The following is a 25,369-nucleotide window of genomic DNA, read 5'->3' on the forward strand; positions in this document are numbered from 1 at the left end:
TGTTGTGTGGAGAATCATTTCGCGATTTCACGAGACTTTGGTGACTGAAAGTGCAAAAATGTCATCTGAGAAGTAATAGCTATTGGATAAATAAGATATACTCATGTCGCAATCGCACGGACTTTCTATTCGCCTAGATCTCGTTTAAAGTCGCACACTTTTTGACCCGCTTTATGCGGGTAATGTATGACTTCTAAAGGGAGAATTCAGTCTAAGAGTACATTAAAATGTGCATATATATCGGAAACAAGTTGATGACATTATTTTAGACAAGAAGATTAGTTGGTTTTACTGTGATATGCCTGAAAAGTCCACTGTAGAGAAAGGTATGTGAAATTTTCAAATTAGCTTACTGTCCGCCATTACACATAGTGGTCTGATGTCTTGTATCAATCAAAATACTTAACAATGTCGTGGAATTTGTCAATATTTCTTGCTATATATTTCATAAGGAATGTAGAACAATATATTTATGTCATATTTTGATTCGTGGTTATGTAACAGAATTAGCCTCGCTATATTGTCACTTTAAAGGGATTATCAATATACTGAAGCTGATGACATTTTATAGTGAGAATGATGGAAGTGAGGATTTCGACAATCAAAGAATTTTTTATATGAATTGTGTTACTTGATAATGCGCCAACACGATATCTCGCAAATCAGTTTCAATGAGAAACTCGCGAAAATTTCTCCACGCAAAATTTAACAACTATACAGTAGATTGGTTGTCACTTACGTTTCTCACACGTGTCGCCAGTGTATCCAGGGATGCACTCACACACAAATCCATTTCCGTTCTCTCGGCATTGTCCGCCATTGCCACATGGATTGGTGTCACAGTAACTTTCGTCTGTAACATAGAGAAACATGATTATAACTATTGTAAAAGGACTCATCACGGCAACAAATATTTTAAGGGACTTGAAATTATCACTCAGTTATATCATCCAATCCGAAGCGAATTTAAAAACAGTGATAATATTTTTTTTATCTAATGAGATGTTATGCTAGTTAAGATGCTCGTTCAGCACGGTCGATCTGCATGAAAGTAATGCCTGTTGTGTCTTCTTCTCGTTTTGTCGACAATATCGCTGATGAGAATCAGTGAGAATCAGTGAGAACTACATATAATTGCATTTAAAAAATGTCGAATCATGGCCTTAAGCAATACTTTGCAGAAGCCTTCAGTCATTGAATAAATCATTGCTTGCCTTCAAACACAGGCCTCAGGACCTGATCCGCTAGTCCGTTCCGCAGTCCGTCCGCTCCGTTAATCTCTATAGTGTTGCCTCCTTGCACGTTAGCGATATTTTCTATATCAGTCTTTACACGGAGGTCAATACCAACTGGGACGATCCTAATACCAGAGTTAATGGCTAACTCGGCTTCCTGCATGGTAGAGTCAGCGTTCACCTCTACAGATCCGTCCGTCAGAAGATAGGCGATGTTGCGCACATTTGGTCGGTCACTTCCGGAGTTGAACATGTTCGTGCGCACTGTCTCAAAGGCGGATGCCATGTTGGCCTGACCACGAGTGTAGTGGATTGCGTCGATGGCCCGGACGACCGTCTCAGTGTCTCTGTTAATATTAAAATGAGGTTTAGTCAACTATAAGGAATTAATATTGTTACTATTTAAGTGTATTTCAAGTGATGGCTATTATTTCTAATTAAATTCACCACAGAACATGTATACTGGGTAAAGATGTTCCCTGTCGGCCTCCGTTCAGCCATACCTAATCTAAAAGGCTAAAATCAAAACTTCTCTCTAAGTCTAAGTAAGTGACCTTCATAGTCGACCTTTTGACCCAGAGTTCAATAGTTGATAGTTACACGCTGCTGCATAATGCCTTTATATTTCCACTAAAAACCCAATTTATGATAATTGCCAGCATTTACATTGGCAGGTAGGCTCTGACGTACCAATACCTTCAAGAGGTCACGAAAACCCAATGTATGCTTAACACCAGTGCCTGTCAAAATATGACGACGAATTCTAATAGCTCTATTTTTTGGCATGACAAGGACTAACGCTGTCAAGGAAAGTTCTATGATACTGTGCTTAAATGACCTGAATAGAGGCATTTGCGTTACCCCAAAACATGTAATTTAGTAATCTACATTGTATTTTAGTTACCTGAATGTGCCAATGTTGAACTGAACCATAGATGCAGAGCTGTACTTCATCACGCCGACTTGAATGTCACATGACTCAATGTTCATTTTTCGGACGAGTTCCTCAGCGTATGTCTTTATTCTCTGGAAAGTCGGCTGACCGATACTGGTGGATGAATCCAACATGAAAACGACATCAGCTGATTGGCCACAGTCTGAAACACGTGATAAAACAGGTAAGCACACACCAATTAGTAAATACAATAAAACAACATTATAATTTTATAAATCCATGCAGTAACGTAACGCTCCCCAGAATATAATACTTTTAAGATATTGATGCAGGAATCTAATATTATGATAAAAACTTTTATTTTTGAAAGATTTCTTTTCAAGAAGCAAATATTTTCATTCCAATTTTGCTTATAATTTTGATTTAAATATGAAAAAAAGAATTTGCATGGAACTCAGAAAGAAAACGTCAAGGTGCAAACCTTAAACCAAGGATGTATACATTATATGTATTCTTGAGTGAAATGTCCTTAACCGATAAATGGCTAAACTAACTAGGATAAGTATCAATTAAACTGAATTCTAAGATATTCTATTTTTGGGTATTTGTAGAAGTTATGCCATGCTGCACTGAAACTATTTTGATGTGAACACACGGAATAAAATAAAGGGAGAGAACTGTGGTAGATCAAAATAGCATAAAGATGAATACTCACTGTTCTGACAGTTGTCACCATAGTAACCCTCTGTACAGACACACATATAACTACGGAGTCCGTCAATACAGAAGGCGCCATTATGACAGGGGTTTTCCAGACACAGGTTGATATCTGTGGAAAAGGATTTGTAAATCTTTAGTTTTTAATCTATTCTGTAGTTGCATACTGAGTTTGAATATGAGCAAATGATTTTGAAAAAACGTATGACATCTAAGATATATGTATGACAATTTCAAAGGCCATGTATATAACATTAATATCGTAACGTTCTATGTTGAAAATTTATTTACGTTTAAAACTCCCAAACTTGGTAAGCGTTGATTATATAGGATATATATTTGATAATACATGTATTAAATTTTAGTGTGGTTTTAATTTCGCTGAATTTGTGGATTCCCAAAAATCGTGACATCATATACCTCGCATTGTTTGGTTTGCTAAATGAGGATTTTTTTCAATTTAATTAATCTTTTAAAGACAGAGTTGATTCGCTAATATAAACTCCAGTAAATAAGTTCCAAAGTCGCGAAGTTTCGCACCCGGTTAATTTAACAAATATACAGTACCTGTACACAAGGGTGTGATGAGCTTATCCTTTAGTAACTCCAGGGAATCAAAGTTCTCCACTCGGATCAAGTTGTCTCTGACGGGGTTAGAGGTTATTCCGAACAGTTCTGCTGAGCTGTCGGCGTAACCCACAGCAACAGTGATGATCGTTACGCCTGCGCGTTTTAGGGTCATAGCTTCCGGTATAGTCCTCATGTTGTTGATGTTGGATTCTCCATCCGTTATTACGACGATGACATTTGGTACATCTGGTCAAAATGTAAAGGTTACATCAATCACATTTAGTCTCAAAATGTCAGGGTCAATTCAATTATAGCTACTCATGAAAATGTAAGCGTCTCATTTAGTCACAAAAGGTTATGTCACATCTGTCAGATCTAGTCACAATATGACGTCATATCAGTCATAAAAATATCCCATCACTTTTATCAAGTTAAATAATCTTTCCTCTTTTTTGGCAAATTATGTTTCAGTTTATTTTTTTTAATATCAAATGCATTCTACAACGATAAGTCATTTTTATCTGGCAATTAGCCATAACTTCATATTCGGTCGATACCCACCTGGCCTGTCACCGTACGACTGGACAAACATGTCTTGTCTGGCCATTAGGAAGGCATCGGCAGTGTTGGTACGGCCATATATATAGGTCGTTCGAGATATGGCTTTCTTTAGATCCTCCTTATTAGTGTAGCTGTTAAGGTTGAACTCCCGATTGGCACGGTCACTGAAGGTCATGAGTCCGACTCTATAGTTACCACTGTCAACCTCCAACTCCTTTACTGTACTCCAGGTAAAGTTGAGCATCCTGTAGAAATTATCCCGGCCCACACTGCCAGAGGTGTCCAAAATGAAGATCACGTCGCCGGTAGAAGAACATGCTATTTTAACGATAAAAACAAGAATTACGCGTAATTATAAGTATCACCGGTAACGCATTGTTAATTTTTTATATAAATATAATGGAATATTTAAAAACATTTGAAAGAAAAATACAATGAAGGAAAAGTGATATGCACACTAATTATGTCCTACGGTATCTGAATCCGACACTCTGATTGAGTCCTGCAACAATTAGATGCGTTGAGGTGATAATGATATCCTTTAGCTAGGTTTAAAGATTGCTTAGGATTGGATTTATAGGTTTTGAGAAACGTAGCTAAACGAAAAACTTTAAAGTTAAGTCTTGTTAATTGTTAAGCATCCCTAAGTGTCACAGCCTCTGCATTCCACGGCCTGAAATAAATCCTGCAATAATTAGGTGCGTTGAGGTAATAATGCTGCCTTCAGCTATGTTTAAAGTTTGGATTGGTTGATTTAAACTGTTTGAGAAACAGAGCTAAAAGCAAACTCTTAATACTGACGACAGTGACGACGCCGTCGGGAAAGTACCACCAAAGTATCGCGAACTAACGTCGTGGGCGGTACAACGAGGTGATCAGAATGATACAATCATATCTTGTTCATATAATGGAATTTCAAAACGATGCTAAATTACTTATAAAAAGATAATAATTATAGTTGCTCAGACATAATTATATGTAAACATTTTTTAGCTGGATGGTATCAGTATCTGGTACATGTACCCTTAAAAGATGATGGAAATAAATTTAAAAAAAATCGTTTTTGTGCAAAAATAGCTGAACTTTCGCACAAATATCACGATGCAATTATTGACATCCTTAACGCGCTTTCAATTTCGATGTTAATATTACAGCGACCATCATCAATATTTTACAAAACAAAATAAGCAAACGACCATCAAATCTTAACGTTTAACGCGAGTGCTTTGATTTGTTTATAACATGAAATATTCGTGCTTTATTTATTTTTGTGGATCATTCCAAGGACTTCGGGACAATGATTCCAACCGTTTCTGTGATTTCATTACATCCATATAAGCAATGAAAGTTCTACAAAACAAATATTTTCTGTTAAAGAATATGCGATAAGTAATTACAGAAGATATTAATGACTCTGAAGAGCAAATTCAAATCTCTCTGAAGATATGTCTGATGACAGTAAACTTACGTCCTTCTGGTCTTGGGCGTGGGGTAGTCACAGGAGGGCGTGGTCGTCTACGGGCTTTCGGGGGTCTGTCTGGCACTGCAACCCAATATAGATATCATTATAGGAAATGACAGACCACAGAATTGGTAAAATAGGAAGTATTATAACAAAACACAATTCACAGAATCGGTATTACAAAGTATTTTCGTAAAACACTGGCCACATAAATGATATTATAGCAAGTATTACAGTAAAACATCGACCACAGAATCGGTATTATAGCAAGTATTACAGTAAAACATCGACCACAGAATCGGTATAATAGCAAGTATTACAGTAAAACATCGACCACAGAATCGGTATTATAGCAAGTATTACAGTAAAACATCGACCACAGAATCGGTATTATAGCAAGTATTACAGTAAAACATCGACCACAGAATCGGTATTATAGCAAGTATTACAGTAAAACATCGACCACAGAAATGGTTATATAGAAAGTATTATCGCAAAAAATCGGCCACAGAAATAGTTATACAGCAAGTATTATTGCAAAAAATCGGCCACAGAAATAGTTATACAGCAAGTATTATCGTAAAAATTGACCACAGAAATAGTTATAAGCAAGTATTCGTTAAAAATCGACCATAGAAATAGTTTTGCAGCAAGTATTATCGTAAAAACTCGACCACAGAAATCAAGTTCAAGTTTTTTTTATTACCTTACACCTTAAGGTATATCAGTATGAATATATATGGTCATATTATAGATTTAGTAATTGTATGAACATTAGTTTCCTAACAATAAATGCCATTCACAGTAATAACACACAATCTAAACATACGGGATAAAAAGGTAAGTGTAGATAGCTATCTTAGACTACGTATAGAACATATCTTTATATCATAAGGGATCGTGAATTTAAATGTAATTGAAAAATATGATTAATTAACTTACTTTTTTATTCTCTTTACTCATGATTTTAGAAAGTTTGTATGATTAAAAACTCATGGCTTTAATATCAGCTTAAACATATTAACAATTGTGAAATAATTAAGTTTGATCAATTTATGTAAAGTTTCAAAACAAGGAACACTTCAAGATAAAATGGAATTCGCTTTCTACCTTTCTTGGAAATTACGCAATACACACTATTTTTTATTTCGCTCTGTTTTATTACAGCTTCCAATCGTTAAACGTAAATCCTGCGCTATTCAGAGAATGGTACATTGTTCCGAATTATCACCTTTGTGGGGTGTTGGCTCATGTCCAGCTGTTAGTTGATTGTCTCGTGTTTTGCAAGTCTTACTACCATTCGATAGAGTCTGATTTACAGAAAGTGAGCTCCTTTCTAAAATAAGCCATTGAAACGAGAAGGCATTCAAGGATGTGTACTTTTAAAATATGTAATAAACCAAATTGTTTAGGACCTTGTTTATGATGTTTTGTAAAGTACATTAAACGTTTTATTCTCAACAAAGCTTAAGCTTTTCCTTTCACACTTTATTTATCTGTTGTAACTGATGTAGTTAGACATTCATATCTATGTATAAAAAATAATTTTAGAACTTCAGACTGAAATATCTATATTTGTTACCATCAAAAAGATTGTATGTGCAGAATTATGCAATTTTATTTGCACTACGAGTCCGTACCAAATAAACTACTCCTGGACGAGCATTTATTTGTATTTTAACGCATATTATTGTGATTAGTGATGTTTTACAAGCTTGTATAGATGAATGACAGGTTAATAAACAATCAAATTGACTTGAACATATTTTTTTTTATTTATTTACTGGCTTTGTTTAATTGTGTGAGAATAAGGACGTGCCAGGTTTGTTGGTGGAGGAAAGCCGGAGTACCCGGAGAAAAACCACCGGCCAGCGGTCAGTACCTGGCAACTGCCCCACATAGGATTCGAACCCGCATCCCAGAGGTGGAGGGCTTGTGGTAATATGTCGGGACATCTTAACCACTCGGCCACCGCGGCCCGAGAATTAGGACTTATCAGCAGAATTTAGGGTTTGTGTTTTGTCAACATTATATTTACATGTGTTAAGGAAAGACATCTCTTCATAATGCTAATAGGGTTGCTTTTTAATGGCACAGTATAGTGCAGATTTTAGTATGCATGTAGGCTTATAAATGTTCTTCTCAAAAGTTTACGGCAATACGCGACGAAATATAGACTGACATACTTTATTCATATATATATAATTATAAATAATGTCAATTTTATGCACCGTTATGTAAGCTGACTCGACCGTAACAAAAGCTATGTAAAACATTCTGTGGATATTATAATATGTGATTTATTATGCTTTGCGGTAAGGAGATACCCGTAATATCCACTACAAAAAAGATTTTCTCATGTTTTCATATGAATGAATACGACAAACTCAGACATGAATTTATTTTGATATCACTTCAGTTCACGTAGGCTAGCTACTAGCTTAAATGGTAATAAAATGTCGCTATTAGCCCTGACGATTTGGGAGGTACAATGTACTTCATAACAAATGTTTGTCGAGGATATAAAAAATAATTCAAAATAGCATTTACTAGTATATGTACTTTTATGAGAGTCAATGAGGATGTTTCGGATCAAGGAAATCTTTTTTTTCGTCCTGCCATTCCGTGATAAGGAAAGCTGTTACTTTAAGTTCATGTCCACAAGAGTCGTAAAGGAGAATGATCGGGTAAAGTGAAGCTATTGTTTAAGGCCTAAAACTACTATTAAGGGTGTTACTGGGAAGAGAGAGTTAATTTTAATTAATCTTTAATTTCAGCATCATATCATACTCGCGGAACTGCCATGCCTTGACTTAAAGAAATTACGTAACTTAAGACTTTCCACAGGAAAACATCACAGAAGATAGGGGATAATCTGAACATAAGGAACCTTCTTTAAAATCTTAAATGCTTTAACTATAAGTTAAGGAATTTCACAAAGTTAAGAAATGTTTGTGAAACTGGACCCAGAACGACCAATCAAAAGCTTTACTGATACTACATTAGTATACATGTATAATCATGTGTTATATTGAATTATATCGTCTTTTTAGTTTATTGAGCGATTTGTCTTGCGTTTTACAAAAAAGCTAAGTATTGTGTCCAGAGGTTTATGTAGGTTTGTACTTGGAAACATATACACACTTTCATATTTCGATTGAATGTCGGTATTTGCAACTAATGCTTATGGGAAAAACTGATTGAATTCTGCATGAAAAGATATGCCTGGGTACACCCATAACATCATTACTGCACAGCAACTCATTTAATTTTAAAGCTATGTATCGTGTCCAAAGGTTTACATAAGTATGAAAACTCATACAATTTCCTGTTCCGATTGGATGTCGATATTTGTAACTAATGCATATGGAAAGAAATGCCTGGTTACACTCATGACATCATTAACGCTCAACCGTTTTACGCGTGCAAAATAATTTTGGGGAAAGCACGAAGTTATGAATTTGCGAAAACGAAACACCGTCTATATGTTTTCAAATAGAAATAGTGTAGATCCATTGAATCATAGAAATGTACATCACGAAATAAGATCACAATGAAATAGTTTTTAAAAGATTAAAAACGCAAAATGAAGTCACCGCAAAAAATAAATCGGTAAATGAATGTGTTATTTATAGATTTAATATGATTATATGTAGATAAACAACCGTATTTACTTTCGGTGTGACGTAGGCAGATGGACAAATGCTACAGTGCTTGAATGTTATTTCAGCTACACACAGGCGAGTATACTCGTTTTTGTCTGTTTATATGTCTGACGGTCGACCTTGAGGAGGTAAGGTAACCACGGTTGGAGTCTAACAGAGGATTCGACTTGCTATTGTGTTGCATTATTCCCCGGAATGCGTGTCGTGCCGATGTATGTGAACAGGTGCGCAAGCTTGTATCCAAGTACCATTATGCCTTGATTGAATTATAAGACATGGGATACATATGATATAACAGAAACATTGCGACAAATTAACAACAGTAAATGTCTACTCTAGAAGGTATATGAAGTATTTAAGGTTTCCTTATCCAACCGTGCAGAGACAAAAGTTATGTATGGAATTTATTTACTTCAGCTAATGTTAGGTGCAAATGCCTAAAAGCCATGAACATATTTGACTATTATTCAAGATTAAACAGTGCATTTGTTTTATTAACAGTCGAAGTGCAGAGATATGAGATAAAATCTTCCTCCTCAACGCATCGATAACATGTTTACGTTTACTGATGTAGATATCGTCCGGCAGGTGATACGTTTGTGGAATAAATGTTTAATATTTAAAATATTCTTTTCATAAATTGTATATCAATCATCTTACAAAAAGTATTTTCGATCATTTTAAGTTGTATTTACGATTATCTTACACAATATTTGAATTTACCATTATTTTACACGACTGTTGAATGTACAGTCATCTTACATAATAGTTGAATTTACGGCCATTTTACAACAATGGCTGAATTCACATTCAAGACAATCTTACACATGTCAAGTTGTATTTACATGTACTTATAAGATGGTTGTTTACGTATATGATCCCCTAACGAGATTGCATTAACGATCATCTAAAAAATTGCAAAATTAATGATAATTTCACACATTTATATATGCCTACAAATACGTAACGGCTAAGATCATTTTGCACAATAGTTGTAACGGGAGCTTGATTTTCTTAATTACATCCAGTGGACATTATATTAATATATAAAAACACATAAGATCGGAATAACAATGTGTTTGCGTTTAACTAAAAAAACAATAGACACATCAAGAATCGCATAAACTGTCAAGATGAAAAAAGGAAATTGTCCTGGCAGTCATTAATTGCTTAATTTGTAAAAGTGCCATGGATGTCTTTCAACTGTTAATGTGAATGTTGAGTTTCAAAGCAGGGCGTTAGCTTCAACACCAATGGCTTACATATGTGCTAGTATGATATCTGTGAGTTATTTACTTACATTATATATCTAACTTTAATATGCAAGTTGGCAAAAACAGAGATGACGTAAATGAACTTTATGAATACCACCACTCAATTAAAACTTAATGCGTGACGTCCACACATGCCGGTTTAGTCTGTTGATAGTGCCAATATAGGCAAAGATAAATTTTCTAATTGCACCAAATGCTTTCGTGCCATACACTGCAGGTAATTTTATTTTAATGTCGACCATTTTGATGGTATATTGGTATTATGTGGCCTGGATGAATGTCGCCGATAGGTCACTATATACGTCTCATTCACATCACCGAAGGTTTTCATGAAGAGTATTGCACTCAATCCCCTTGGCTAGTGAGGTTGCTTGACCGGTCATCGGTGATCGGAGAGCTCAATCGGTTGAGCATCCGGCTGATGTACAGAGGTATCGGGTTCGAACCACGACCCGCTCACTACATTGTCTCCTCTAATGTTGCACTTTACATATAATGCAACTGTTTTGAACAAAGTTCCCTCTCATAATTAGCAACTTCATCTACAAGCAGGTTGTGCTTGTGTATATTTAAAATGGCTAGACATCGTATTAATCGTATGGTCTTTTTAAAGACAACATTTGGCAGCGAGTGCACAGTGGGAAGATAGCACGTGCAATATTATCGGTTTATTACTTTATAATCACAACATTCAATATCGACACCTTAGTAAATGTCGAACATAAACGTACATATAATTACAATCGCCCATCAGTCGTACGGAACCTTCCCTCGTGACTGATACCCAGGTGTGCACTCTAATATGGCTGTCCCGTACCTATTGTGTTACTATAAATAGCCTCTTTATAGGATATTGTCCTGTGTTTCATGTGAAGTAACATCATCTTAACCTCGACTGAGCTGAGATAAAAAGTCAACTATTTTACCTCATCATTTACACTTACATATCGTCTGATCACATCACGTGATCATATTATTTATAGCATCACGTGATCGTTAGGAACAAAGCGTCGCGCCCCGCACCAACCAAGTTGATGCTTATTCATTATATATATGTAGGTCCGCCTACAAAGCATTGCGTTTCTATGCAATTAAATGCAATACATGCATATTATGTTGTGCTGATATTTGTTTCCATATCTTAAAGCATCTTCTGATGAAAGCTATCATTTAATTTGTATACAACACGCAGGGAATCACGGTGTTTTACACGTACCGATGGTATTGAATGTAAGTGTTTGATATAATGTAGGTGATAATTACTATCTAAAGAAACTGCTTTCGCAAACAAATAAGGTTTTTATTTACTTCCCTTTCTCCGCTAAAAACTCAGTAAACGTGTAATTATATTTTGATATATCATATGTAAAACCGATCATACGCAGCGATAAGTCATTTTTTAAACATAATTCCATTGGGATAATTATGCAGCTGTTTTGATATAAAGCTTTAAGACTAATTTCAACTTTTCGAAAACTGTTTACCAGTAAATAATGATAGACGCTCTCACTATAGCCCAAAATAACACAATATAATCTCATTTCTGACGGCAGACGGAGATGCTATGTAACGTTAAAACGAAAGTAATGACGGTTTTTGCGATTCTGTACAGTCTGGTAACATATTCAGAACAGTAAACGATTACGATAAAACGCAGAATGTGAAAAAGAAATTTATCATTGTTGTATTCGCCTGTCAAAAAAGTCATACAAAAATTTCTGTTTGTTATAGAGCGCGGAACGTAAGGTGCCAAATGATTTAAATCTTTGACAGACAATCACGGCTAAATGTAATACTCTATCAGTTATCCGTGCTGTCTGTCACTAAAACACTGCCGGGAACGCCCGTTAACTCGAAATCACACTCCGTTTGTAAAAAAATATATAACTGTAAAATACAGTTATTAGTTATAATAACAAGCGTTATAAGTTGCGCAAAGGTTGGTTGTCAATTTTTATATTTGGGAAATTAACTTTCACTCACGGCATTGTTAGCATTCAGTTATGACAGAAAATACTACTTCCTATGTGAATATGAAGAATAGAGGTATTCTAAATTTTGAAAAACAAACATATCAATAATATCAAAATCTTCTGGAAGAATTTTCCTAGCTTCATTTCCACAAAGGAAATAGTCTTATATCATTTCATTCTGTGGTCATTTTTTTTTACTATTTTACCTGATGTTCATTGCTAAATGTAAACTATTTGACTTACTTGCTTCCAGCACGGCTAACACATCATTAAAGTTTCTTGGTCCTTCTTCCGACAAAAGCAGTTGTTGGAAATCAGATAACGGATGCGAGGAGATTTCGTTGAGCTCCGATGTGTCCTTAAGTCCGAACCCAACCGTAAATATCTGTATACCGGCGTCTTCGGCTCTTTCCGCCGCGGCAAAGGAATCAAACTTATTCTCACTTTCGTCATTTCCGGTCAAATACAGAATAAAGTTCCTGGCAAAACTACGATCTCCATTTCTACGTTTGAACATCTGCGTGCGGACGATATCGAATGCCTTTGCTGTGTTGGTCTCTCCAGGGCGGTACTGGACACGGTCAATGGCTCTCTGGACACTCCTCTGGCTTTTATAGTTACCAAGCTGGAACTGAATATCAGGGTAGGTACTGAACCGTAACAGACCCATTCGGAACTTCTCGTTATCTATGCTTAACTCCCCAGATACCATCTTTACGTAATCCGTCATCTTGCTGAATACCTCGGGTCGGACAGACGAATCCATGACTACCACCAGATCGAAAGCCTTCGCTGGTCGAGTTGGTCTGGGCGTGGTGGTTGTTGTTGGCCTTGGTGTGGTTGGTTTTCGTGTGGTTGGTCTTGGTGTGGTTGGTCTGGGAGTTGGTCGAGGCGTGGTTGGTCGTGGAGTCCCTATAAAAAAGACACAATATTTGATGCAAACATCTTCTATCTGTAGTTACTGTATTAATGTTTTTATGCGTGGGGTATAATTGCGCTATAATGATATCAACGTAATTTTCCCCGAAATTAAATATTCGAGATTATTTCAGATTAAATGACAAGAAAGGAAAGGTATTGTGTGTTGCCTAGTACAGTTTGAATCGACAATACGTGAAGGATACTACCAACGAATTTATGTCGACGATGAATGAGGTTCTGGACTTGAAATCTAAACCATCAGTTGACATCAAAGTATTATATAATTTAAACATATTGTTGTTTGTTGATCCAGAAATTTCCCTACATTTTCATTTAAGCCCAATTCGAATCGTTGGAAAAACAAAATGTTACTTACTTCTTGGTGGTAAGGTCGATTCTGAAAGAAATTAAGATGGAGTCAAAAAGATGGTATAAGTAACTTTACTAGTCATACTACATCAAATATTTTAAGTATACATCAACCGAGAACAGTACGACAAAAATAAAAATCTAAGCTTTAGATAAAAAACATATAGTGTAACTGATGCATTGTGTTAAATATTAGATACAAATGTATATATCTCAGAAAGACAATGGAAGACAGTTTTCACCGAAACAAGTTATGCATTATAATATGATAATATATCAATAGCTTAGAACACAACAAGTTATATTGAAGCAAGTTAAGATGCTATATGTATCTGTAATGGATTGTGATACGGTGTTGCTATATTTCATGTTATTGTTCTCTTGGTTGGTACATAAACAAGAACAAAAGAATGAAAAATATATAAAGGAAATGAAACAATGCTCAACAAATATTGTGTATATGTCATCGAGGTTCGTTTTTGATAAGAGTCTGATTCAAATTATACGCAAAAGTTAAATCATTATGTGTTATTAGAAAATACATTACAGATGTGATTTTTCTCTCTCCCCATTTTAAATGAATGGATAATTATAACCCAGTATAATACACATAACATAATGTAATGATAGGTAAGGCAATTTATTAATGTCAAATAATTTGATTTTGTTCAAAATACATTTGAATTAACATTGTGCATTGATTGATATAGTAAAATAAAATTTCATTGCTAACCTAGGGCAATATTGCGTAAAGAAAAAAAATTGAATTCGAAAAATTAATTTAGCATTTTTTCAATTATACGATATTTAGTATTTCATACCTCATTATTTACTTAATCTAGCTTTAAATACTGTAACATATTTATTTTTCCTGTATATGATATAATGCTATAGAGTATGTTATCAATCCGGCGAGTTTACGATATAACATGCTATACATTTCGCTCGTATGTGATGGATGCCAAATATTTCCTTAGCTACCTTTTCATATGTAGAACGCACTGATTATCTTCTATATTTATCGAGTTGATTTTTATAATGAAAGTGCAAACGCAAACATTTCCATAATGCTGAAAGATATAATAACTAATTATCTCCGTAAAGACTATTTGTATTTATAACGTCATAAAGAGGCCAGCGCTGTACACTAAGAATTTTGATAGCGAGACACGATCAACGATACACGTGCTATTATTTTCTTGCAAGAAGGCAAAATCCATCATATATCTACGATAAAATTATGTTTATGGCAATGTTTTATATTTCATGAACTTGTTTATAGGCTTTTTAATACCTATTTTAATATTTCCTTAGAAGCATTGGGTTCAAACAAATGAAAAACATTGAACTTATTTTTACCTCTTGCGTTATCATGTATGTTTGAGTGAAGACAAAAAACCTACGACACGATTTTAAATTTAAGAACGCTTTACTGCACTGCATTTGCGTTCAAAGATAAAACAAGAAAGATTATGAATGATATTTGTAATACATTATGTAATTTATATAACGTGTTATTTTGATTTATGTTAAAGGGATATGTTTAGTAGCCTTCCAGCTGTGTGTAGTCCTCTATAAATATATAGATAATTAAATCAACAGGAAATGTTTCCCCGGATCATTTTGACAACACCTGGTCAAGTAATTGTTTAAGTGTAAAATGACCAACAGGTCACTATGTATATCATGGTGCTTTGTGATTTGAACAATTTAATATGAATTTTTGATATCCTGTGTCCGATTTTCTAAACAGCAGTGATCGTCGAAGTGTTGAAAGATATGTTGTTAAATCCTACAATGTCTTACGTTTTGGAGAAAAATCGGAAACTAAATATTATTTATGATTATTAATTTGCGTATTTTCAGGACTAAAATACGAAAAAAAAATGAACTTTTTTTATTTCATTTTTTATTTCTGTCTTTCCTGGGCGAAAAGACGAAATGGTGAAAGCACCGTAATAACATACAGATTACCCAGCACTCTAACGTATCTAAACAACTATCACTGTGTGTTGCTTTATTTAGCCGACAGGTGGGCTCTCGTGGGTGAGAGATGCGTTGTTAAGATTTGCCTCGCACGAGAACCTAACTGATCATTAACGGTGTTTTGTTTTTCGTAAGACATTCGTTACCACCATGTAGATTTGAGGTGTTGCTAGCACTCATACAGAGATTTAGTAAATAAATAAATTTTGTTGGGTGATATTAGCACTTATGTATTGTGGATCGACAGGTGTTGATTTAATATATAGCTTGTGTTGAGATAAAACAAACAAACAAACAAAATAATGATAATAATAATAAAAAACCAAATCGGACGGCAAAATAATAGGAATTCATTTTGCAAAAGTCGTAGAGAATAGCCTTTATATGTTTCACGTATAATGATAGCATTCCTGTAATCGTTGTACAATTTAGGTAATTCTAACATATATAATCACATTGACTAAAACATATTTGTAATAAGATATTTGATTGGTTTATATGATCGTCCAATTAAAACTATTGTGACTGTCACGTGGTGTGATACCACAGTACCTGTGGGTCTCCTGGTCGGACGCATTGTGGTAGGCCTTGGACGTCCCGTAGGTAGCGGAGTTCCTTCAAAGACACATATGACGTCACAGCACGGGCAGGACAAATATACAACATGGTGACGTAAGTAGTGAAGTCGAGATAATTAAGTGCAAACAGACAGACAGTGAAAATAAGTATAAGTACATGCACAATATAAGTAAACAGATGATCACCCGTTTTAGCGAATAACAAATCATGCAATACAATATTCCCTTTTCAACGTATTGCAATTAAACGGAGACGGATGTGCCGACAAAAAGGCATTGCAGACAATTCCAGAAGTTAATCCACAGATCTACTGCATTCTGCATATTATTCTATCCTTAAACTATAAATAGTCTATCATATTCAGATGAAATAAGTTGATAAACTCCCAATCATGGAATGAAGGCTGTTAATACCTCTCCCGCTATCCGTAGGACGACGTGTGGGGTATCTTGTTGGGGGAGGCCGTTGCGTCGGAGGCCGACGTGTGGGGTATCTTGTAGGGGGAGGTCGTCGCGTCGGAGGCCGACGTGTGGGGTATCTTGTAGGGGGAGGCCGTTGCGTCGGAGGCCGACGTGTGGGGTATCTTGTAGGGGGAGGCCGTCGCGTTGTAGGAGGATATGTTGGACGAGCTGTTCTACCTTTTATGACACATTTGACGTCACAAGATGTGCATGACACAGACGGCACAGTGCAGTGAGGTAAGTAGCAAAGACAAAACAAATATTAAACAAAACACATACAAAATAGATACAACAGAAACAAAACAGTGAACAAAGATAATACGTTAACGAAACAGAAAAAATACAGCAAAACAACAGTTGACTGACGTGAAGCGTTGCGATTTAAGGCAATCGTAGAACGAAACATAAATTTTCTAGTAGAGATACGTTTATCAAAACGGAATGAACATGTAACAAAACACACTACATTTAAACTTGTTTTTGTCTCTCTCATTTCAATTCTTATTACAACGGTCCAACATGTGCCAATTTTGGTAAAATAAGAAGCGAAAACCCAACATTTGTATTGATTACATTTACAAATTCGATCTATTATCAAACAATGGTTAGATGTTTTTTTTTTACATAATTTTTGGTTAAGCAGTACGTCTTACTGTCAGAAAACAACCAAATTCAGTATTTTCCTAATCAGTTGCTGCTGTTTGCATATTGCGTGGTCTCTACCGAAAAACACGTTATTAATTTGTTTTTTTTCTATTTTGTTTTGATTTTCTTTCAATCCAAAATATTTCCTAAAATGGTCAAAACAGACCTTTAAAATTAAAAGGCATTTTCTATAATAGCAGAAGTGAAACGAACCAAATTAATCTCTTTTGTTAACAACCTTTTATGATCAAAATGCAAAGAAGAATCATGGTAGATAAGCAGCAAAATGAAGATATCCATGTGTTTTCACCCGAAAAACTGCTTACATGTGAATATTATACAAAACTTGGCGTGCTTTAACCAAGCAAAAAGAAGGGTTGGGCATTCACACCAGTGATAAACAAAGATATGCTTCATAAGTGAACTGAGGCAGGATGACTTAAATAAAACCATAAATAAATGGTGTGCTGGATATACCTCGTGTTGTAGTCGGTGGTGGAGTCCATGGAGCCCGAGTGGTTGGAATAGGCGTGGTTGGTTTAGTTGGAGCGGGCGTGACTGGTTTCGCTGAACGCGTTCAGCATATATACCAAGTGTAGTGATGGACGAACATAGATGACAATGACAAAATGTTAAACAAGAAATACAAACGAACACAAATTAATTCTTCGAGTGAATACAAAATTTAACATGAGTTAGACCAGTGGACTTTACATTTTAACAAATATTTTACAAGTGAACTCAAAGACTTTGCATTAGTTTAACATAAAGGATATTTACAAAGAACAAAAACGACAGGAAACAGTCTTTGTCGTGGATCTATTAAACTCCTGATTGATATCTGATTAGTAGCAGAGAGATATAACACACAAATTTTAGTGTATCCTAAATAAACGGCGATGCGGTTTATGATGAAAGCACACACAGTTTTGTGCTATAGCACCAAAACATAAAACAATCTATCAAATTTAATCCTTCTACATATTATTACATCAAAATTCCAAATTGAAAGATTGACTATTCTTTTCCATGAAATCATTACACCATTATATTAACCAATCAGAAACATTTTTCCCTTTGTGGAGTTACTTCAGTGAAATAATACAAGTTGATTTTCAAGCCAAAAAATACTTAGTACAGGCAAACTTGAAATATTAGTCAATATTTGGATGATAAGACGCACGCACAATGGAATGTTTAGTTGTTAGTTGAGATCTTAGATATCTATTCTTTTATCGCGTACATAAGCTGGATATTAATTGAGAGTAGCTAAGAAAGCTTAAAAATTCTTAATGCTATTGAGATATAAAGTATAGGAATCTTTCTATTAAAATTTTAGACCGTAAAACAATTTTTTAAAGTTATTTCTTATATTCTGTAAATTTTCAAATATTTTCAAGTTTTTTTTGTAAAAAATCATTATGTGTTTTAGGAACCAATAAGTGGTGATGTTATAAATGTTTACGTCATGTTATGGAATCTTATCTTTTGAGCCAATAAAAATGCTCGTAACAAGGTAACAAGAACTAATTTGGGGTGTACTTCATATTATATAGTACGGTAACTTGTCAGATGGATAAAGATAGACCCAAAGGAATAAGAATGGTGTACCTGTTGTCGTTGGCCTTCTCGTGGGTAATGTTCTTTCTTCTACAGAAACGACAAATTATTCATAAATCAGCTGAAGTAAACCCTGACAGTTAGTACATTTCGTTGGTGATCTTAAAATATTTGACGAATGGATATAATGATTTAGAGATAATGATTTAGAGATTTAATGATTTAGAAATATATAATAATTTAGAGATAAAATGATTATTGATTATTGATAAAAAATAAATAAGACCGATAACCAGTGATAAGATCAGTGTCTTAAAATATAAGATATCTTTTTGTGCAGGTTTCGGACGACAAAAGTGGTAAGACTTAGGCGTGTCACTTTTGTATTTCTGACCCGAGCCAAAAAAGGCTTACATTTGAAGACACTGAACATGTACACTTTTTATCCTGCAACTTTCATCAATATTGTTGTTCAGAGATGTCAAAAATGTTGCAAGTATTTCTGTCTTTCATCCTCGGATGATAGTCAGTCAGTCGAATAAGAGGATAGGCCGAAATAAACTTTTTTTAAGTTATCGCCGAATACCGCCAAATATATTTGGTTGATAAAATAGAACACTGCCAATGCTAGTTGCAGGAAAACAAGGTCGCCTTTCGATTTATACAATAAATTCATGCAAGTTATCTCGAGTTATGATGACCAGACAATGTCATTAATATTGAACATGCTACACATACAACGTGAAATTAATACATGAAGTGGTATTTTGATAGATATTACATGTTAAGTGGTGTACATCGTCTGCAATATATATTAAACAAAGACATAAAACAACGAAGTTTAAATATTACTTCAATAAAATGCTACTGACCTGGACATAGTGACTTATAAACTTTCTGCTCGAATCCTTCTAGTTCGTCAAAGCTGTCTACGACGAAACTGTTGCTGGAAGCTGGAGGCGTCGCTATAGCGTCCAGTTCGGTCGTATCCAACAAACCGATTCCGATCGTGTATACGAAGATTCCATCGTCATGCGCAGACTCTGCTTCCGGTATGGTTCGGCGGGAGTTAATGTTGGAGACACCGTCAGTGATGACGATAGCGATATTCATGACGTCAGGTCGGTCGCCATTGGCAGTAGTGAACATTTCCTGTCTCATCGTCCTCAGACCATCGGCTGTGTTTGTACTGCCGTAGATATACTGGATGTTATCGATAGCTTCAAACATGTCCGCCTTAGATGTGTAGTCGTTCAGCTGGAATTGAACCTCAACCCCTGTGCTGTAGATGAGAGCACCCGCCCGAACGGCCCCAGAGTCAATATCAGAATTGGACAGGAGCTGTTTGACAAAGTTTATCTGTTTTCTGAAGTTCTCCTCTCCTACACTTGTCGACGAGTCGATGACGAAGACGATATCCACTCTGGCCAAACCACAGCTACCTAAATGACCGATATTATATATCAAAATAATATTCTAACAATCATACAAGGATCATATATGAATGAATATCTGATCCCATAGCATCTCTATAAGTCTCAATACCTCTCAAAAATATAAGATATCTCAAAGTGTATTTTCCATTAAATCTTCAGCACTCTTATTTAAAATTTCAAAATGATGTTAATTTATTCTATAAATGACGTTGTAGACTTTCGTTGAATTATCCATTACGACATTCAGATGACGTCACATTGAAACTTACTGACTGTGGGAGTAGGTGTGGGTTTGGGCGTTTCTGGTGCGATAAAGAGAATAACGGTTATATAGCAATGAACAACATATTATATAATAATTTATTAAAAATTATTGCGTATAATATTTCATAGCAGTTATATGATAATTAACTTAATAACAAATTATATCTTATAATTATCTACTTTAAATTATCATGTAAAGTGTTATATGATAAGGAGAACGTCGGTAATATTAAATCAGTCATATTCTGTTATTTGTCACTCTATTTATTATGATTTTTAAAAAATATGCTATATATAGACTTCACGAAAATCCTAAATATCAATTATTTATACAAGTACATATCGTTATATGAAAAATCCGTTTCAGAATTAAATTATATTATAAGTATATCAGCATGTAATTCATAATATGGCGCAATATTTTACAATTATCATAGATGGTAAAATAATTATCATAAGATTATTGATAAACAATAAGATGTGAGTATGTTTGTGCAGTAACCTACAGCGTGTGAGTTCAAATACACGGGGTGTTATGTAAAGCAGAACACTTAGACGATACGTGGTACTGAGACACAGGAATAACAGGTAATGGTGTAGGTAGTGTGATTAGAAAACAACGGCACATCGATCTCAATGATAAACAAACAAACAACAAAATGTACACAATTAAACACCAATTAATAATGATAAAACAAATGATGAAACTCTCCATTAAAAGTTAGGTTACATACAAAGTTATATAAATTTAACGAGATATACATGGAACATTTAACTGGTTATATCACATAATTCTTAAGATGATGTGAAAGAGACATTTCTCTGAAATGAAATAGCATCAGACGACATATTTCCAATTAATAGATACAATATGTTATAAGACAATGAATACATTTCACATGTACATTTCCTATAGTCCAGACTCTGAATCTATATCTTTTGATATAAAACAATCAGCAGAACTCCATTAGACTCTTCACTGCATTAAAAAATCAACGATTCGAATTTCAAAAGCAAGCGACTTAAAAAACACGCGAAAGGGGTAAAATAAAAACCGCGGTTCTGTACGAAACCCGGATATTGAAAGTTCGGTAGTATCATATGTCGGAGAAATTACATTGTGATATCAGCAACACCCACACGCGCACTCACAAACACATAAAACATGTACACATGTCAGTTATCAACCAGATATCAATCGCACATGCATTTTACGGGATTATTCTTTGTATTTATCAGAGAAACGGTTATATACGGTACACTTACTGTTAAAGTACAGTGTATAATAACAATATAACTGCAACATGTTTAATATTAATATGTAACGTTTGTCCGACACAATACACACACATATATATATTATTTAAAAATTTAAATATATTAAAACATTTATGTCTAAAACTTGTCTGACGCAGCATATATGTATAGCACGTGTTATTTGTAGTAAAGTTTTAGACATATTAAACACAAATCATGACAGATGACGTGCAAGGCCACATATAGGGTTGGTAGGGGATAGGGTGTTCACACAGAACAAATAAAACACAATTTGTAAGGATTATACAAGTATTACACAACACCCAGAGTGTAGTCAAATACATCTCAAATCCGTTTATGTTGTGAGTATAGAATATATATGAATTTAATTCGGTAAATTTCCAGATTTCTTGAGGGACTATTTTCTCTCGGAAATCGTTACGCCAACAGAGATGACGTTACATACGATCATTTTCTACGTTGTAAATAAACAAATAGCAGTGATCGACTAAGTATAGAACGAAACACATACTAATTGTGGTACAAATCTCTATATCGTAAAGTACATGTTTATAATGTTTGATTAAAAACTACTACAAGTAAGCACATAGCAAAAATCATATGGTTTGATATAATAACTTATGCGAACAAAGCTGTAAGAAAATCATTAACAGTGGGAGATATAATGAATGTTTCGGAGTACAACATTCCTGTTATTAACAAGAAACACACATAACACCTGTACATGTATGCACAGAAAACAACAACCAGGGCCGCACGTGGTCTCGCGTTACCTGTTTCAGTGACTGGAGGCAAGGTCTGGGCGGAAGTAGAGGGCGCAGTTGTAGTAGTAGGACGCGGACGTGGTGACACTGTACATCACATAAAACAAATGTGTACAAAACAAACCTGAACATATATCTCAAACAAAAATTGATAATAAATATATAAACATTAATCGGTGGGGATTGGATTAGATAATTAACATATATAAACTACACTGTCATATGAACATTAATGTTTTTTTTAGATAAACACTCAACCGGTCAAATACCGGGGAAAAGTCATAGATAATATAAAAAACGGGTTGAGATGTAAACTAACTTTTATTTTGGATATGATTAGCGAGTAGATATGAATCTGATGAAACAGACGAAGATTGACAGATATACCTGGGCAGATCGATGAAAATATTTGTTGGTCAAGGCCTTCGAGATCTTCAAAACTTTGGACATTAAATACATTATCTTCTATAGGTTTAGAAGCCATGCCCTCTAACTCTCTGGTATCGACCAGGCCGATACCAACAACATATATATGGATCCCCTCATCTCGAGTCAGGACGGCCTCCGGTATTGTTCTGGTGGAATTAATGTTTGACACGCCGTCGGTGATGATGACCGCCATGTTTTTAACGTCGGGCCGGTCGCCGTGTCCATATGTAAACATCTGAGTGCGCATGACATTAATACCGCCAGCCGTGTTGGTGCTGCCATATTGGTATTCGATGTTGTCTATGGCGTTATTGACGTCAGCTTTTGTGGAGTAACTGTTGAGGTGGAATTGCACGTTAACCCCACTGCTGTACAATAATACACCTACCCGTACACTGCCACTATCGATATCGGCGTCTTTTACAAAAGATTTCAGGAAATTTAAAGTTCTACCAAAGTTTTCCTCCCCGACACTTGTCGATGAATCCACCACAAATACCAAATCGACATCCGACAGACCACATGATGATGGAGCTGGAACGAAAAACAAATACAGTTTAAGCTATCTCAAAGGTTTATCGTATCGCAATCATGACAAGGCCTATCAAAATTATATAATTCTCTGAAGATAAACAGCGGTGCCTGGTAAAAGCAATAATACGATAGACCTATCGCAGGGGTGTGGATGGTGTATAATGTACAGTAAGGTCCTAATTTATATCGTACAAACCATTTTATTTTTAGGTATCTAATATGTCGCGTCATTGTTTAAGTATATTCGCGAGTATGTTATCGAGTGCTCTTACCGATTATCATGTAGTCATAGTTACGCTTTTACAACCATTTGCGAAACATTTGATTTGTTTCTCGGGAAAAAGTGACTTATAGTTTTTAAGGATGTTCCACCGCTGACAAATGATATTTTTCTTTAAAAAACAGGGCGGACGAATAAGCATTTTTCTAATTCAGTTACAAAAGTTTGAGCTTCAAATTTTACTCAAAGACAAAAATATGAAAAATAATTAATTGGATCCCGAAAAAATTTGTGGCATTATGTCCTATATTCGAATCAATTATTGATTGCGCATGCACCAAAATCAAAATTTTTAATTATTTTTTTGTGTTAATTAGACATATTTATACATGATCAAACGCCAATTTTTGTTCAATTGATGAGTATCGTTTATGCTCTGTCGGCGGTGGAGACCTTTAAGAAATAAACTATTCTGGTCATTGTTTTAACCAGAACCATGTTCAATACGTATATTTACATTTAAAATAAGCTCAAGTTCCGTAAGTATAGAATATACTAATAATCGATAGCAAAGCTTGTTCAATTGAAGAAACAGCACGGAACAGCCTCTTCGCGTGACATTCGATGATGTCACAACGGAAAAGATAATAACAAAAGACGTCCCAAAGATAGGTTAATCACAACCATTTACTCAAGTATTATTCCGACTGTTTTATTGTCTTATAAGATCTCGGTACTGTTAAAAAGTATCATTACAGAGGGAATGTAAATATTTATCTTAATGTGCGGTAGTCTTTGATATTAAAACCGGCAGATCTGTTTAATGTGAAAACTACGAGTGAAGGTATTCCTGTGAAGTAGGAAAATAAAAACAAATTTGGTTAAGGTGTATCCTTATCAGAGGTATATCAATGTAAGAGGTCACGTGACACTATTGATTTTAAAATGAGGTAGCGTGACTCTCATTCACTCATACAGTATCATCAATGTCTATGTAGGTGTATCTGTTTCCGAAATTCCACATTTTATAGGTATACAACTATGTATTGACATTTTTCATCGATAGAGTGTATAGATTAACAAGCTTCTTTAGTAAGAATGTGTTTATACGTGGTAGGTATTATTATAAATAGTGTCAAATCATTGTATGACATCGGTGGGATTCATACCGTCTTATAATTCTTTTTACAACCCTAACTAACACCACAACGTGTCCTAAAATATATTTCCCGTTCCTTACTAAATATTAAACAACGTTCTAAACGTTTCCTTTCTCGGTTCTAACTCACATCAAACATGTTCAAAACTGTCTCTTTCTTTCTCGGCCCAATCAAAATATGAAATCAAACCCTAAAATTAAAGATAAAATCATGTCCAAAAATTATTTTCTTGGTCTAACAAAATATTAAAACGTGTCATAATTTTTTTTCTCTAATTCCTAATTTAATATAAAAATATGTCAACATTTTCTCCCCCCCCCCAGCCCTAACCATACGTCAAAATGTATCCTTATCATTTTGAAGATCCCTGCATTAGGCATTACCACCTTGATCGAAACATTAGTTTTCGTG

The 25,369-nt window shown here is 34.8% G+C and overlaps 1 protein-coding gene across 41 annotated transcripts in view; it reads right to left on the minus strand.

Annotated features, from left to right (window-relative positions):
- LOC138310974 (uncharacterized) overlaps nucleotides 1-25,369 on the minus strand; it is a 229,877-nt gene that overhangs the window by 11,710 nt on the left and 192,798 nt on the right. For 33 of the 41 annotated variants that reach the window (XM_069252370.1, XM_069252360.1, XM_069252369.1 and 30 more), the window contains 17 exons: nucleotides 23,003-23,578; nucleotides 22,625-22,702; nucleotides 20,579-20,611; nucleotides 19,746-20,315; nucleotides 18,925-18,963; nucleotides 17,791-17,880; nucleotides 16,621-16,845; nucleotides 16,181-16,243; nucleotides 13,650-13,670; nucleotides 12,596-13,264; nucleotides 5,447-5,521; nucleotides 3,979-4,296; nucleotides 3,415-3,663; nucleotides 2,846-2,959; nucleotides 2,140-2,332; nucleotides 1,215-1,582; nucleotides 740-853 (listed from right to left, as the gene is read on the minus strand). In XM_069252370.1, the coding sequence (XP_069108471.1) occupies nucleotides 740-853; nucleotides 1,215-1,582; nucleotides 2,140-2,332; nucleotides 2,846-2,959; nucleotides 3,415-3,663; nucleotides 3,979-4,296; nucleotides 5,447-5,521; nucleotides 12,596-13,264; nucleotides 13,650-13,670; nucleotides 16,181-16,243; nucleotides 16,621-16,845; nucleotides 17,791-17,880; nucleotides 18,925-18,963; nucleotides 19,746-20,315; nucleotides 20,579-20,611; nucleotides 22,625-22,702; nucleotides 23,003-23,578 (3,795 nt within the window). The remainder of the gene's footprint in view (nucleotides 1-739; nucleotides 854-1,214; nucleotides 1,583-2,139; nucleotides 2,333-2,845; nucleotides 2,960-3,414; nucleotides 3,664-3,978; nucleotides 4,297-5,446; nucleotides 5,522-12,595; nucleotides 13,265-13,649; nucleotides 13,671-16,180; nucleotides 16,244-16,620; nucleotides 16,846-17,790; nucleotides 17,881-18,924; nucleotides 18,964-19,745; nucleotides 20,316-20,578; nucleotides 20,612-22,624; nucleotides 22,703-23,002; nucleotides 23,579-25,369) is intronic. The other 8 variants (XM_069252373.1, XM_069252351.1, XM_069252366.1 and 5 more) reach the window with 8 other exon arrangements.

Source organism: Argopecten irradians, chromosome 16 (assembly GCF_041381155.1).
Source record: "Argopecten irradians isolate NY chromosome 16, Ai_NY, whole genome shotgun sequence".
Lineage (NCBI taxonomy): Eukaryota > Metazoa > Mollusca > Bivalvia > Pectinida > Pectinidae > Argopecten > Argopecten irradians.